Raw genomic sequence first — 17,718 nt, 5'->3', positions numbered from 1 at the left:
AGGACTTTCACTTGACTCCTTGTACAGCATTTTGTACACAGCAACGGTTGTCTTAAGATGCTGTATAAATAAAGTTGAGTTGAGGAGGAATCGAATGACCTTAACACCAATGCTAGTTTCAATTAGCCCCGTCTATGGTGTTTGGCATTAAGTTAGCTTTAGGCTGGTAGAGATTTATTGTAAAGCTTAGTTGAACATTTTGCTGTGTGAAATATGCAATGTTTAATTGTTTAGTTGATGCCTCAGTTTTGTGCCTCTTATTGAGCAAGCGTCATCTTTTTTTTTTTTTTCATAAACTCAACACTTAATCAACTTTTTTTTTTGGGGGGGGGCTGATAAATTGTACAAACCGGTGTCTACAAATGCTGTCTACATGTCCTGGTTATTATTTTTACATTGTAGTACATGTTTGTTTAAAAGCTTGATTTGGGGGCAAAAACTGTGTGTTTGGTGCCCCTTTGATTTCAAATCTTAGTTCGGGGTGGAGCAAGAGTCTGACTTCCTGTTGAGTTCTCCTTTTAAAGGGGAAATACATGTTTTTGTAAGTCTAAATGTGTTTACTAAAAGTGTGTGAGAGCAGTAAAATGTGTCAAGGTTCTGAGGCCTTTTCACCTGTTGCCGGTTCGCATGGGGAAGATCCCCCTTTGTGATAAACGATGTTATTGAATGTCCCTTAAGAGAGGAATGCGTCTACTGGCGGAGGTGAATGTGTTTCAAATGAGAAAGACAAATTCCAAGCCGGTGCCGTGTCCTCCCACATGTCGATTTAGACGGCGTTGCATAACTTGTGCAAGCGGCCGCAGCGCCTCTCTGCGGGGAGGCGTGCGCAACGGGAACATCTGCTTCTATTTTTAGACCTAACGGCAACACAACACACATTGCGCTGTTGGCGTGCCGGGCGGGATCACATTTTTGACAAATTCTGTCCAAGCGCGCCCAAAAATAGATCAGAGGAACGTGCGTGCCGAGTCAGGCTGAGCATTGATTCCATCCAGCAGGCAGGCGCTCTTGAGCAATTGACACATTCTGGAGGCGGTCGGGGAACATTTTGGGAACTTTCGTTGACATCAGGGCGGCCCATTAGGCCAGCTCCAAATGTCCAAAAATGTCAAAAAATGCATGTCATTCATAATCGGGTTTGTCATGTTCTCTTTGCTTATGGTGTCATCAGCAAAAAGGCGCAAAATTGACAAACCCTTCAATGTGTCCAACTTCCCATAGCTGCCACAAGATGGCAGCAAAGTATTGCTAATGTACAGGGAGCAGCAAACCTCTGCCACAAATGGTGAAAATCAAAAAATTAATGTGTCAATGTAATTTTTTTTTTTTAACATAACAGCTTGAAGCAAGCGTGCTTTGCATCTATTTAAGAGAAGTGTTAGAGCAAGACATTGAGTGACAACCTGTGTGATGGAATACTTAATGTATCGTTATCAACTCATTCACTGCCATTGACGGCTATAGACGTCAAAAATTCATTTGAACAATTTCTATTAGTTTAACATTTTTCCCACTTTTGTTAACAAGAGTATGAAAACTTAGAATTTTTTCTGTATTAGAACAGATCTAAAACTTGTGATTAATCGTGAGTTAACAATTGAAGTCATGCGATTAGTTACAATTAAAAATGGTAATCGCCTGACGCCCCTAATTATTTTTCTTAAAAAAGGAAGATTATTGAAAATTGGAAACAATTATTATAATTATTTTTATTTTAATGTAAAAAAGAAAATATTATAAAAAAAATTAAGGGTGTCAGGTGATTAAAATGTTAAATCGTAATTAATCGCATGACTTCACTAGTTAACTCACAATTAATGACAAATTTTATATCTATTCTAAATGTACAAAAAAAATTCTAGGTTTTCATACTCTTGTTAAAAAAAGTGGGGGAAAAAAGTTAAATTAATAGAAATAGTTAAAATGAATTTATGACGTTTATAGCCGTCAATGGCAGTGAATGAGTTAAGATGGATGTCAAAGAAATGCTCAAATGGCTTTCCATGACAAAGCCATTGAGCATTTATTCAATATCCTTGATCAAGAGGCCACTAGTGCATGAGTAGTGTTACTAGTGCGTGTTACTAGTGCAGCACAGTAGTTAGCCATTTCAACTGTGCGCTACGAGGCCAAAAGTGACACTAGTGTTGAGAAAAAGTAAGACACCTTCTACTAGTGCGCTGAATGGTCTTACTAGCAAGGACAAAGCGTGTACTAGTAGACGCACTCTGAATACGGAATGAAGTCAGTTGCAGACTGGGAGTGTCGGAGGGGAACCCGAGTCTCCTTGAGGGTCCGACCGGATCCGTCGTGTTTGCGTGGCGGTTAAGCAGCAAAATACGCCAAACGCGCACAAACAAGGGAAGGATGTCGGTGGGGGAAGGAGGGGGGGGGGGGCAGGGGGGGGGGGGTCGTGACTGTCTTGTTTTCTTTTTTCATTTGGCAACAAACAACAGGCTGGTGTTGGCAACAGTTCTTTTCCATGATGAGGGGCATCCGTTTACCTTTCCCGTCTTCAGCGTGCATTGATTTCCCAGTGACAAAAATCCACTGCAGGATATCCGAAAAGCACAATCATCATCATCATCATCATCATCATCATCATCATCGCCAAGCCCAATTTAGTGCGGCGACGCACGTTACAAACTAGCCCGAAATATGTGAAAATACCAAACATTGTGTCCATATACATTTCACAGCATTCTCAACACAGTTACATTTTTTAATAAACACTTCAATTGAAGTCAAGCAATCAATCAATTTTTGTGTTGCAGCCGAAACAAATTTGACTCGTTTCTGGCCCCTTTCGTTGATTTTACTTTACTTTGAATCGTCTCTTTTTCTTTTACAAATGATTGCTTGAGAGTTACTGATAACTGAAGTCCCTCGAGAAAGCTTTGCAATTGCCTTGAGATGCCACAAGATGGTGCCAAAGTGTTGTCGGCGCCAAAACAGTGCATAGTTGAGCATTTCAGTGAATGGCAAAAACAAAAATCTTCAAAGAGGCAATTGCAAATATGATGAATAAGGTCTGTGATTGTTTCAAAAAAATATTTTTTTTAACTCGATGAATGAAAAAAATCCACAAAAAGGTGAAACAATTGTGAATGCCGAACTACGAATATGGAGGGGTTTTACTCTACTAGTGAAGTTTGTAGCCTACTAGTACAGAAGTGCTATTATCTGAAGCTTTACACGAAGGAAACGGAATCAAATCTGAACCAGTTTTCCATGCGGGCGCGCCCAAAGGAAGCCTCGCGTGTGGCGTCCTTCAGTCGGGAGCGTTGTGATTTAAAATGAAGAGTTCCTTCCTTTGTCCCCGACATGCTGCCGACACCTCGGCCCGCCGGCCGGGAAGCGCCGTCACGGCGTCCGAGGAGCGCCGCGTTCCCGTCCGGCGGCGGGAACGAGTCCCAAAGACAAATGTGAGTCAACAGGAAGGTCAAGGTTGAAAACCAAATGAGATGGAAGCCCAGCAGGAAATCTTGCAACCTCCCACCTCGTACATTCACAATGTCCTCAGGAATAGAAGTTGGGTTGGGTCGTATGGCCTCAAATTCAATTCAAATCGTTTCCCTTTCCACAAAAATACAATTGCAAGAGTAGCAAATCTTTAAATATTTGAGGGCAAGCAATGATGCGGCTGCATTTCGAGTCATTTCACAGGAATGCTCTTTTTGTGGATCTTTCTCTAATAACAAAATGGCTTCACTTGTGGGGATTTATTTCAAATGGTAGACTTGGAATGTTAAGCAGGGAAGCGCAAACGTGACCACGTGGCCAGTCTGGAGGGAATCGCACCGTTTGCTAGCCCACAATCATTACACAAACACATTTCGCTTGATGAACACTAAGAGAAGTCAGGATGAGAATTTTGGATTTGATTGCAGCTTTGGCCACAATGCAACGCAAAATTGTACTCATTTGCTCCCCAAAACGTATATAAAAACGTTCTATTTTAAATATTGCCATGGTCCTAAAAAACATATTTATACGTTTTTTTTTTTTTAAAGTTTCTTTTTTTTTATGCTAGCGCATACAGAAGGCTTTGATGCAGCCTCTGACCTGAAGAAGTTGCTTAACGCAATTGTAGTTATCACAAAAAAATGGCCAGCGGGTGGCAGCAGAGTATAAAAGATCAACCAGGGCCATGTTGTAAAAAGCTCTTTTTGCCAGTGTATTTCAACAGATTTGTGAATAATGATGAAACTTAGCTATATTCTAATGCTAATTGCTGCAAAACAGAAACAAATCGAAATATATATATATATATATATATATATATATATATATATATATATATATATATATATATATATATATTTATATATATATATATATATATAATTTTATTTTTTTCTGATGAAAGAAGAGACTCTAATCTTTCTTTTGTTTTTATAGCAATAGAACACAGTATTCTGTGGTCCTTGCAAAATCAGCCCCCAATCCAGTAAAACAGCCGGGAGCAAAGGGGGTTGCTGCAGTGAAAATGGCTGCGAGTCATTGAGTTAAGGAGCACCATTTTAAAGTAAAAAGAAAACATTTTGTGTCATTACAAGTGGAAGTTTGTAATCCATCCAGAACTTATTGGAGCTGTCAACAACACAATTCGGGAACGAGGATTTTGCCGTTATAGTGCCCATCAGAATATATATATATATATATATATATATATATATATATATATATATATATATATATATATATATATATATATATATGAATGAAAATAAGACAAGAAAGCATTTCAAGTATAAATATATAGATCTTTATTTACTCTATATGCTCAGCAACAGTGTTGTGGAAAATTAGTAAAAAAAAAAAAACGTGTTATACTACATGAGTGAAGGTGAATGACAAATAAGCTGCTGCAAGTATTACAAAAAAAGAAAAGAAAAAGATATTCCAGATAAGCTGCATCGACACAAACATTTTGGTCAACTGGAATTTTACAACACACGTTTGAATGAATACGGCTAATAAAGGAGTTAAATTTTTTCATTGTACGACTTGTGAGCCACAATAGTGTGGAATAAAAATATGATCATTAGAATATGAAAACAAATACATTTGATATAAAGTATCAGTGCATCGTCATTTCCTCTGCGCATAACAACAACAACAACAACAACATCATCATCACTTTTGGATGCATTTCCTGTTTCCTGTTTCCTGTTCTGGTCACGAAACACAAGCAATCTGATGAGTTAACATTTGGTCCACGCTACGTTCACGTAACCCTTACATACTCTTCATCTTCATGAGAGATGATGATGATGATGATGATGATGAACATTCAAGGAAAAGCGCTCGTAACATTCTCAGCTTTCTTTGCTTTCATGGGCGTGACTGTTTTGTAATTGGGACTTGGCCCAGTGTTGCACTGATGAGCCCAGAGAAGAACTTTTGACTTCCCCTTATCGGTCAAAATTGGAAATAAACGTGGTTTTGGACCAGCATTGACGTGAACGTTCGTCCGCTTGACTTTTAATCATTCACTTCATCTTGGATTTAGCCCACTGTAGTTCTATGATGATCATTCTTATGCTGCTTTACCCGTTCACTGTTTCCAGATGCCACCTATGACCTTCAAAAGATAACATGAATGATTCCGTGGTGGTAATATTGACAGTTCTCAATACGGTTTAAAACTGCCCTGTGAACGCTGTTGTATAAAAAAATACCTGACTTGGACTTGTTTCGAAATTTTACGGGACTTCAGGAAAAGTCATGCAATTTCCTGGTAAAAGAATATTTTGACTTATTTTTTTCTTAATTACTCTCAAAGGTCAAAATTGACCCCGAAGAGTATGTAAGGATGACCATTAATTCCCCCCCTTAAAAATTCTGTCAAAAAGCAAGGGCATTGTCCAAAATGCAAGCCAATGAAAGGCCGTTGCCATGACGCCTGCCCCGCAAGCGATGGTTAGCAGAAAGAGAAAGACAAACGTCTGCATGCTGCATGTCAGCTTTGCTTAAACATCGCTCCACGCACGCAACTTGCTACTTGACAGTGTTTACTAATGAAATAAATACATATTATGTGTTTGGGGGATAAACAATGTGAACAAAAGAAGCTTCCTATGACATCCTAATTGCGTTTCCATCTAAATTTGTCAACGAGGAAATATACGTACAATTGAGCGGGGTTTCTTCAATAGACTATTAAAGCAAAATTGAAGTTCATGTGTGGCTTTATGAGACAACCTGAGCAATTTGGGTACATTTGAGCAAATATGTGTGAGGAAACAGGGGGGACATTTCACAAACTTTAAAGTCAGAAGGTAAGCAGAGCTGCAATACAACAACTTTAGAAAAGTTACTTTTTGCTGTTTGCATACAAGTTGTTGTGTCTGGTGAGGGGTGGGGGAGGGGGCAATGGCGAAATTCTGAGCACAGAGGGGTGACATTTCACTACATTAAAACCAAAAGGTAAGCAGAGCTGCAGTAACAGTGTTGTAAAATGGACTTTTTAATGACCTGTCTGGAACAGTTGGGTCACAAACACCGTTCATTTGCATTCTTAGTGCAAATAAGTGCCATTTCACGACATTAGAGTGAAAAGGTAAGCAGAGCTGCAATCATTTTTTTTCCAAAATGGACTGCATATTTGCAGTTTGGCTATTTTTGAGGCGTCTTGGTGCCAGTTGGCAAACTAAATCATGGGGTCCTTGGGAATTTTCTCACCGGCGACTTATTTAGACACCCGTGAACAACAATTGAAAAATGTTTCCTTTTTTGTCATGAGCTGACCCGGACGCTCGTCTTGTCCTCTTGCTGGCCCCCCGTGGAGCCGTTTCACAGTAGAAAATCCTGATATGGAGCTGACTGAAATACCTGAGCCGCTTTTGGTTTGCAACAAAGTCGGTCCGACGCGTCGCCGGGACGACGCAATTGGACCGGTTGCCCATCGCTGGTTTCACAGTTGTTCTTCCTGCTGGAGGGCCGAAGTCTCGGAACACGCTCCGAGACTTCGAGACGCCGTCTTACACGGGCGGCGTGGAGTAGCGCACCACATAGTTGTAGTCGGGCGGCGGGCTGTGACACTCCAAGTCGGCGTCCAACGCCGAGTCGTCCAGACCGAGGTCCAGAGGGGGGACGCTTGGCGGGTACTTGTCCTTGTCGGGCTCGCTCAGGACCGACTCTTTGCTTTTGCTCATCGCCTTCATGCTGCAAAACACAAGTTGACGTGTTGTTGAAAAATGCGCTTTGTTGCTAAACTTCATGTCGTATTGTTTACAAAAGTGCTTTTCAAATGGTGGCTCGGGACCGAAACGTGCGTCACAGACACATTTTGGCTAAGTTGCGGACAGCCAGTACAAAATGTTGTTGTTTTTGCCACAATGTGTTCCGACATGTGACTGAGTCGCAAGGTTGTTATATTTAACGAAAACTAATAAAAAAAATGAATACATTGAAAAAGCATTTTTGTTAAGAAAACAAAACAAAAGGTCCGCGTACTAGAACTCTTTTCCGCTACTAGTGCCATTTTGCATGTGTGTGTACGTACGCCAGAGCCATAATGCTGAGCGGTCGTCCGGCCAGCGTCTCCAGCTTCTTCAGCGTGTTCATGTTGTCGGACGAGAGGCCCATCCCGCTATCGCACTGCACGGCCGGCACAATACAATTATTTACATTTCACGCTTGAAAAATGTTTATTATTAGTATTTCTTGGATTCATTCTTAATATCATCAAATTGCCTATTTAGCCATCTATCCCTCCATCCATCCAACCAACCATCCATCCACCAATCCCTCCCTCTCTCCATTCAACCACCAATTCATCCATCCATTCAACCACCCCTCCCTCCATCCATCCATACATCCACCCTCTTATCCCTCCCTCACTCCCTAGATCCATTTGTTTGCTCACCCATCCCTCCCTCCATCCAACCATCCATCCATCCCTCCACCCATCCATACATCCAACCACCCATCCGTCCATCTGTCCATCCAATCACCCATTCATCCATCCATCTATCCCTTCCACCATCCAACCACCCATACATCCATCCCTCCATCCAACCACCCATCCATTCACCAATTCATCCATCCATTCAACCACCCCTCCCTCCATCCATCCATCCATCATCCAATCAGCCTTCCCTCCATCCATCCATTCATCCATCCATCCACCCTCTTATCCCTCCCTCCATTCATCCATCCATCCCTCCATCCATCCATTTATCCATTCATCCATCCATCCACCCTCTTATCCCTCCCTCCATTCATCCATCCATCCCTCCACCCACCCGTCCATCCACCCACCCATTCATCCATCCATCTATCCCTTCCACCATCCATCCAACCAACCACCCATCCGTCCGTCTGTCTCTCCCTCCATCCACCCACCCGTCCATCCAACCACCCATTCATCCATCCATCTATCCCTTCCACCATCCATCCAACCAACCACCCATCCGTCCGTCTGTCTCTCCCTCCATCCCTCCACCCATCCCTCCATCCCTCCCTCCATCCATCCATCCATCCTACCTTTTGGTTGTGATTGTCGTCGCCGTCCACGGTGACCTGGTCGAAGGTTTTGACGCTCGCCGGTCTGATCTTGATGTTCCTAACACACAGAAAGATTTTCCATCTCAGGCCGTCTCAGCGTTTGCGTTTGCTGAAGCCAAGCGGCAATAAAACTGCTGGAACTTAATGACTTAGAGCAACAACGCGTTGAACGGACGCCCGTCCCGGCCGCCGCGCGGCTAAAAGACGCCAGGAGTAATTCAGCTTTGGGCTTCAGCTGTCATCGCCGCTTTGCATCACGTCGTCAGGAAAACATACTTTGAACATAGGTGACGCCCCGAGAGATTGAAGAAATATGACACGAAAGCCACATAAATCGACAAAGTGGTCTCGTAGTAGCAGAAAGTCTTTCCTCGTGCAAATGTTGGCTCGGCGCAATCTTCTGCTGCGGTTGAATAGCACGCCGCAAACTGGCTAGCACGCCGTGGAACACGTATGGAAAGATCGGCTTGCATAGTGTACGGTCCAATTGATGCTTTTAAATTGGCTTTCATTCAACTTTTATTTTTGTCATTTTCTTGAACATGAACTATCATGAAAGAAATATGTTGCAATTGTATGATTTCGATGTTATCATGTTGGATTATCTCACGATCAAAATCGTGAGAATTGCAGGAAAACAGGTTGTCGGCCTGCAAACTTCATGGCAGTTACTCGAAAAAGTAATCCTACTCAATTGATCGAATGTATTGATTTTTTTGGTTACATACTTTGATTTGAGTTAAAAAGGACAAACTGGTCAATTAATGTTATCCTCTTCTACATTTGTTCTAATTTTATTGCATTAACTGTATTTTTATTTCATTTCATTTCACTTAAGTTGATTTACTCAAAATATTGTGGTAAATGTAATTGATTTATTTCAAAATTTACTTTAATTTCAATTAGTCAAACTGATTTATGTAATTTATTTACTTACACTTGAATTACCTTTTAATTTGATTTACTAAAAAAATAGTCAAGAAGTCAAACTGGTTAAATTAATTTATTGAAATATCTTTTCATGAAATTTATTTCATTACATTAGGTTTAATTTAATATTACTTACTAAAAACAATGTCAATGTATTTAATGTAATAAAATATAGTAAATGTACTTCAATTTCATTCACCTCAAGTACTGCAGTCAAATGATTTAATTTCTTTACTAAAATTCGTTTGAATTGTATTTTATTTAATTTGCCATTTAAACTCAATTTTAATCTCCTATTGCTTATCCAGCTCATGGTCCAATTTATGTTTTTAAATTTGCTTTAATTGAACTTTTATGTTATTTTTTTTTTCATTTTCTTGAAAGTAAACTATCCTAAAATAAATGTGTTGGAATAATAATTGTAATTGTGCGCGGCTCATATTGCTAGTGATTGTGATGCCCCGCCCCTCCTTACCAGGTGCCACCTGAGTCGCGCTGCGAAACGGGTCGGGTGGGCGTTTCTTCCGCCATCTCGCTGGCGTCCAGATCTCCAACCTTGGCCAGCAGGGCGGTGTTGATGGGGATGTAGTGTTTCCCCCCCTAAATGAACCACACACACAAACAAACACAAAGCGTCTGAGTACAAGATGAGAGCTTTAATATGCGAGAGGTCCTGACTTTAGCTTTTGTGTTTGGATTACTGAGAAACCTCGTTTGTAAACGTTGCATTTTTCAACAGCAAAATGTTCAACCAAACCATAAAGTCTGCTAGCTTAATGCTAACATATAACATATGTGAGCTTGGACTTGATTTGGGGAAAAGCACAGTAAAAAAAACATTCTCCTAAAAGAATTGCGGGGTTTGCTCCTTCCACAATATTTTTTTGTTTTTGCCAAACAAATGTGTGCTATTGCCAAATATCTCAAGCGGCGCTGATGGAATTCTTCGCATTTCCTGTGAAGCGCTAATCAAAGGCTGATGGTGTCGGCGTCATCTGCGCCAAATGTTTGTGCGCGATGAGTGCCGCTTCCTCTTGCCGGCTACTGTGAGTCGCTTGCCTTGACCGCCCGCCCGCCCGTCCGCCTGCTTCTTGTTAGGCCACGCCCACTTCCTGCTACTTTGCGGCTTTTGCAACTCGCTTTTGTGACGCTAAAATGGCCGACCGTGTCCTGTTGCTTCACCCTCGGCTTGGATTTGGGATTTGTTTGCAATGCGAATGAGTTAAAAAATTATATGTGTGTTTTTTTTTTTAAATAAATACAAAAATAAAGTTAACATTGAACAACGGAAATACTAAGAATATTAGGAAATACATACATTACAATAACATTTATTAAAAAGTTAAACAAATATTAGCTTACAAATGAATAAATAATATACAAATATATGAAATTTCCATTAATATATTTTTTTCAAACCTAGTAAAATTTTAACATGATATTAAATTACTAATTCAATCACAAATTGCATTAAACAATACATTCAAACTTCAAATTAAAGAATACCGATTTTTTTTTTAAATGAATGAAGATGAAACTTTTATAGCAGATTAAAATGAAAATGAAAAAGATACAAAATTAAAATAAAATCTAATTAGTTTATATAAAGCTTCAACATTACATGATCAATTAAATTAAAACTATACAAATAAGGGAAGCATTAAATCAAACAAATTTATAAAATTACCAATTTAATTTTAAAATAAAATGCAAAATTAAATACAAATTAAATAAAAAACAACATATTTTTAATTAACAAAATTAATTTAAAAAATGACATTAGCAATTAAAAAGATTATAAATTCAACTTAAATGGAATATAGTTGGCGACACAGGAAGTTAAAAGATAGACATTGTGTCCCTAACACGAGCTACTACAAACAAACAAAATATTTTCATTATTGTCATTCAAATGTGCTGTTATGTTTAGCGGATGATATTATTCTGAGCGGGAAGAATGTCAAAAATTGTGTTGTTGTTGTTGTTTTGTTGTTGTCGTACCTGCTGCACGCTGGCCTGAAGGAGGTCTCCCAACTGTTCAACCAGTTCGGTGAAGGTGGGCCGCTCTTGTGCTTCGCCCTGCCAGCACGCCAACATGGTCTGATAGCTACAACGCACGCACACACGCACACACACGCGCACTCTGTCAGAACATACATTAGGCTTGAGGTCATCTAACACGGGACCTCACAGTGCCAAAATATTTAGAATGTTCAAGTGCACAAATGGCGGGTTGTGTTGAGTCAGAGAGACGCAACATCTGGTGCTCTGCAGTGCTGGGAAGTAACCAAGTACAAATACTTGATTACTACGAGATCTGTACCTAACTTGAGCACACGCTTAAGGCCACACCCCTTAAAGGCACATTGGCAGTTTGAGGTGGCTGGCTGCAGATTAATGGCATTATTATATAATTCAATATTCATTAATACTCAAGTACTAAAATAAGTTAAATAAAATAAAAATAAAATCTGTACTTTTTTTTCTTCTTCTGTACTTCTACTTAAGTCCAGAGTGTGAGTACTTTTCCCCTTCTGTATGTCCTGTCATCTTGAACCTGAATCCCCTCTTGTTTGTTTTTTGAAGCGGCGGCGCCGTATGGGACGGTCTCGGGTCTCTGGTGCGAGAAAGAAGCGCATGGCTTGTGACGGCTCGGCGACGAGCTGTCAGCGTCGGGGGGCCATGTGGGAAGACTCACAAAGTTCTTGTGTGAGCTTTGTTCCTCTCATACAGGAATTCGGAGGAAAAAGAAGCCCCGCCTTCCCCCCCAGCGGCCCCCGGATCGCAATCGTGGTTAACTCAAAAATAAAAATAGACTCTGGTCTAAAATTATTCAAGAAATATCTTGCTTGGCATCTGCTTCTTCTTTGACGTTCCTCCATTTTGCTGCTTGATCTTTTTTTTTTTTTAATTGCATTTTATCCAAGATTTCAAGTCAATTAAGATTTCAAGTGCAATTGACTTTCGCTCTCTTTAACTCATTCACTCGCATCCATTTTCATTGAAGTAACCCCCTTTGCTCCCGGCTATTTTACTGGATTTGGACAGATTTTGCAAGGTCTACAGAATATTGTGTTCTATTGCTTTAAAAACATGGAACCTACCAAAAGAAATATGAGAGTCACATTAGAATATAGCTAATCATTATTCACAAATCTGTTTTAAATTGTGGGGAAATCATCTTGTTTACAACATGGCCCTGGTTGATCTCTTATACTCTCCTGCCACCTGCCGACCTTTTTTTTTTTTTTTTTTCAAATAACTACCATTGCTTCAACGGTTCTCTTCAGTTCAGAGGCTGCATCAAAGCCTTCTGTATGCCCCAGCATAAAAACAACAACAAAAATCTTCTCAAGTCCCGTCAGAGTCTTTGTATCGAATCACTTTGCACTTCTGTCATTCCCGTCATGTTTCATGATGACTCGATGTGAATACGAGAAGCAGATGTTGCAATATCGAAGCCTCGTCCCGCTCGTTATCGCCACCTGTGTTGCACTCAGGGGGATTTTCGCCGTTCTGGTCTTAACAGGTGGGAGCCCTCGCCGCAGTGACGGGATGTCACAAGTCTAATGCAGACCATACAAAGGGGGAAGTTGTCACCCTTTGACCCAGCGCACAATTTCAAACACATTTCCTGCCCGGGACGTAATGATGAACAAAAGCTGTCTGCAGCGTGTGTGTGTGTGGGCGTGTGCGTGTGTGTGTGCCGGCATCCTATTTATTGTTTTCCCACTGGAAATAGCCGTCGCATTCCAAAGTGACGCGTCGGGTTCGAGCTGTCGCGGTGCGTTCGCTGTCACTTTCACAAGATAATCGCTGAGGATAATCAAGACATCTGATAATCGTGCTGAAATTGGGCCCGATTGTCAGGATGTGTGGAGGTCGTTTAGTTCGGCAAGTTGCAGGGATCACAAACCGCTTGACTAAGACGCCGCTTAAAACTCTTTGACTGCCAGACGTTTTCAGAAACGGGTTGTCCCCAGTGCCAGCCGATTTTAAACATTTTGACTGATCTTTCAAGGTCCACAGAAAATTATGTGTTTGGACTATGGAAACACACATACTACCAAATGAAAGATTGGACTCTCATATTTCATCAGAAAAAAAAAGTTTGTTTCTACCTTATTCCGTTTTTCAGTAATCAACAATAGAAAATGGTTAGTTTCACCTCTGTTTTGAAACAAACGTCTTTTAACGTCTTTGGCACTCCTCCATAGGATTTTACTAAACGTTATTTAACGTTTTTGGCAGTCAAAGAGTTAAGTGCAAACTGTCAAAATCTCCTTTTAGGAAACGGCAACCTGATACGCTTTTTCTTTCAAAGTTGCAGATCAGCGAGTCACATTCAGTTTTCAAAAATAATCGGAAGTTCTGCACAATCCACATTTGCCGTTGATCTTGCCGCAGCATTGGAAGCCGTTTAAGTGTTTATTTGTTACCCGTAAGGTCCGTGTACTCGTATGCTCTTTGTTTGCACTAGTAGAAATCAGTAGGAAAAACGAATGCCATGTGAATAAATGCTCTCAAAGGCTTATGGAAACTATACTGATCTACTAGTTAATCTAGTACTAGTGGCATGCAAATGTCAACTAATGCACAGTGCTGCACTAGTAACATGTAGTTGTTTAACTAGTATGCCAAAGGTGATCTGCTAGTCTGCGGAAATGAAGGCAGTAGTGGGGACAAATGTCAGGTGGGACACAGCTGACCTACTAGTGCAACCTGTTGCCATTCCACTGGTGCGCTGAAGTGTCCTACTAACTAGTGAGTGAGGACAAAGAAGATAATAGCACGTGGGCTTTAAACTGAAGTCGTTGAACCATTAGGGCTCACTCGCAAAGGGACTGAATATTACAAGTATTTTTCCCACTACTAGTGCCCCTTTTTGGCCTACTAGTGTGCAATTAGAATTGACCTACTAGTTAACAATAGTTAAAACTAGTTTGTCACACGCTAGTATTTTTTATTTATTGTTGTTATTATTGTTTGTTTAATAATGATCATTATTTATTTTTTATAGTATTAATATTTTTGTTTATTTTTTTATTAATTGCATATTTTCTTTTTTAAACTTCATGTAAAGCACTTTTATGCAGCGATGATGGTTGTTGAAAGTGCTTTATAAATAAACTAGTAGCACAAAAACGGTCACTACTGTATTACATTTGATGAGGTCACGAGTAGTACGAGTGGAATGCAGATTGAAGGTGCATAGTTCTGCCTCACTAGTAGCATTTGCTTGTCTTACTAGTATACTAATGTTGGGATACTAGTGAGGACAATGGGTGTAGTAGTATATGGATTTCAAAATGGATGTCAAGGCTGTGGAGTAAATGCGGAAAGGATTTGTTTCTTTGCCTGCTTTATTTGAAGCGCTGGCGTCGTCCATCAATCGTTCTTGTTTTGCAAACAGATTTCCTCAACTTGTGTTTAACGACAATCTGGAATCAAACCATCCACACGTTTACGGCGAACAAAATGAATTCATCGGCGTTGCGGCCCAGACTCTGATTGACGACGATGGCGAAAATCCAAAGCGGGATGTGCGGACGCAGACGGGCCGGCCGGTGCCGAGCGTGTGAGAAAGATGAAACCCGCCGATATCGCGACGAAGGCACTCGCAGTCGTCGGTCGGGGTTAATTCGTTTGGAGCCGTTCGCTGACCGCTTGAGCCGCAACCTCTCGTACCGGGGATTCACGCGCTCAAAATGAATCATCTGGAATGCGCTCTGATTGACAAATGAAGGCTTTGGAGCCGCTTATTACAACGTGAAGACAAAGAGAAACTTATTGATTGTGAGGAATAAATTGCAGATTGGTGAAAATCTGCCATCGGGACACACGCTAAATGTAAACCCTCTCCACCTTGTTACATTCCAGAACGTCTTCGCAATAAGTAAAGTTACAAAAATTCCTTATTTAAATATTCCCTGGTCATGATTTTATAGCATTTATGTGACTTAATGTTATGGTCATTAAACACACTTTTAAAATAATACAAACACAATTAAAAACAAAAAAAAAGCAGGATTGAAAAAGAGTGACATTCAATAACCTCCACCAAAAACTAGGCTGAGCTTGAAATACAGTATTTCCTGTTTTTACTCTTCTTCTTTCAAATTTAGTGTCCAACAAAACAGGTTGTCACCATCTAGTGGTCACCAGCATAATTTCACCTCCAAATAAACAAGAGTCAGAAGAAAATAGTTGTAAAGTGTTTTCTGGGTTAAGATGTTCAAATCCGTGTGTGTGTGTGTGTGTGTGTGTGTGTGTGTGTGTGTGCGTGTGTGCGTGTGTGTGTGTGTGTGTGTGTGTGTGTGTGTGTGTGTGTGTGCGTGTTTGCCTTTGTGTATTATGAGGACATTTCACCTGAATACATGCCGTGCTGCGAGGACATTTTGAATTATGAGGACACAGCCCATGTCCTCATAATTATTTCAATGCAGAAGTGCTTCTAGGGCTGTAGAAGGCTTAAATCCAAAGTTTTAGCCAATGTCCTTGTAAAGCATAATTACGCGAATTTGTGTATTTTTGTGTATTTGATGGCGCCCCCTGTAGGAAGGTCCTTGTAATGCACCACTTCATGAATAATTCACACCAGTGTATATTTCACAGCATTTGATTGGCTGACCATCACCTGTCCTCACAATTACGCACGTCTCCATAATTCAGTTTTTTCTCAAAATGCTGTGTATTGTGAATGTTTGTCTGTAGACACAGAGCCTTTTTTTTTTTTTTTTGCAGCCACCATTTCCTAAGTAAATAATTAAATAATGAAATACCCTACGATATTTAATTATATAATTCAGTATTTAATTATTTCAGTGGTTGTTTATTTAAAAATGTACAATGGTTAACAGCAGAGACAGAGAAACTGTCAGTGCCGTACATTAATTCATCATTTAACATCCCACCCTGCCTTTACAGTATAACATCTTTCTGTACACCAGCGGCCAAATGTTTTGAGAATGACATTGATTTTCTAAGAATCTGCAGTGCTGACTTATTATTGTTTTTTTATGATGGCAATTTGCATGTACATGTACTCCAGAATGTTATAGTGATTAGATGAATTGCAAAGTCCCTATTTGCCATGAAAATTAAAGTAATTTCCTTTAGTGACCTTACAAACTTTAAGTGAAGAAGGCTTCAGGGCACCCAAGAAAATCCAGCAAAAGCCAGGACTATCTCCCAAAGTTGATTCAGCTGCAGGGATAAGGACATCACCACCAGTGTAGAGCTTGCTCAGGAATGGCAGTAAGCAGGTATGAGTCCATCTACACTCATGGTGAGGGAGTAAGACTTTTGGAGGATGGCCTGGTGTGACCAGTGAAAAAGGGATTCCATAAACACAGACCAAAATAAGGAAAAAAGAGTTACAGTTATTTTCTCTGATTAACCCCCTTTCCAACTGTTTGGGGCATCCGGAAAAATGCTTGTCTGGAGAAGAAAAGATGAGCGCTACCATCAGTCCTGCTTCATGCCAACAGTAAAGCATCATGTGACCATTCATTTGCAGGGTTGCTTCTAAGCCAAGTTACTGGGCTCGCTCACAATTTTGCCAAAAAACACATGCGTCCATTACTAAAGTATAGTACCAAAACATCCTCGGACAGCAACTGTGTGACAGCAGCAAGGTTATTTTATTTACTAAAGCAAAAAAACATTTTCGTTAATGAAAAAAATAATAATAACTTTTTAAAAAAGCAAACTGAAATCACATTAAACGATTACAAAATTATCTATAATTCTAGCAATAATATCCTTTGTTTTCGTCTGTGGTAATTAATTTAGTATATGAGCCTTTCGGGTTAATTTTAAATGTGATCTATTTTTTTTTTTAAATTGACACTGTAAATCATAGAACAATAGCCACTCTTATCAACAAAGTTCATAATCCAACACTGAACCAATTTGTTGATTTAAATGTGATTTATTATATTGCCCGGAGTACGGAAGTGACGTCATCTAGCAGCCCCGATAGAGAACCGCCCCCGGCTCTAATTACTTCACGAGACGTGATGGCAGTGTAGCTGTGCTAATGAGGTAGGTTTGAAGCTCGAATTTTTCCTCCAGAAACTTGTTTATTTTAATGTTGGTCGCTTGTGTACATTGCTGAAAATGATTTATAATGCAAGTCCAGTGTAAGTGCAGCTAAGCTAACGTTAGCATACCTAACCATCTGTTGATTATGATGGTTGCAGCTAATTATTTAGAATTGCTACGCTTTTGTTAGCGACGGTTAGCTCAGTTAGCATAGCAGAGCTAACCGTC

At 40.1% G+C, this 17,718-nt stretch overlaps 1 protein-coding gene and 1 long non-coding RNA gene across 2 annotated transcripts in view; one reads left to right on the top strand and one right to left on the bottom strand.

The window, feature by feature from the left end:
* Positions 1–4,745: 4,745 nt before the first annotated feature.
* The window catches only part of kdrl (kinase insert domain receptor like), a 57,918-nt gene continuing 44,945 nt past the window's right edge, over positions 4,746–17,718 (bottom strand). The window contains exons 26-30 of the mRNA XM_077577644.1: positions 11,446–11,551; positions 9,920–10,044; positions 8,494–8,572; positions 7,511–7,605; positions 4,746–7,170 (exon numbers count right to left, since the gene is read on the bottom strand). Of these exons, the coding sequence (XP_077433770.1) occupies positions 6,987–7,170; positions 7,511–7,605; positions 8,494–8,572; positions 9,920–10,044; positions 11,446–11,551 (589 nt within the window). The 3' untranslated portion in view covers positions 4,746–6,986. The remainder of the gene's footprint in view (positions 7,171–7,510; positions 7,606–8,493; positions 8,573–9,919; positions 10,045–11,445; positions 11,552–17,718) is intronic.
* Positions 15,786–17,718, top strand: part of LOC144059377 (uncharacterized) — a 4,503-nt gene continuing 2,570 nt past the window's right edge. Inside the window, exon 1 of the long non-coding RNA XR_013295645.1 lies at positions 15,786–17,718. This exon is cut by the window's right edge and continues 519 nt beyond it. This is a non-coding gene — a long non-coding RNA (uncharacterized LOC144059377).

This window comes from Vanacampus margaritifer, chromosome 10 (assembly GCF_051991255.1).
Source record: "Vanacampus margaritifer isolate UIUO_Vmar chromosome 10, RoL_Vmar_1.0, whole genome shotgun sequence".
Lineage (NCBI taxonomy): Eukaryota > Metazoa > Chordata > Actinopteri > Syngnathiformes > Syngnathidae > Vanacampus > Vanacampus margaritifer.
The sequence above is the reverse complement of the archived record's forward strand: the minus strand, read 5'-3'. Positions and strand labels throughout refer to the sequence as shown.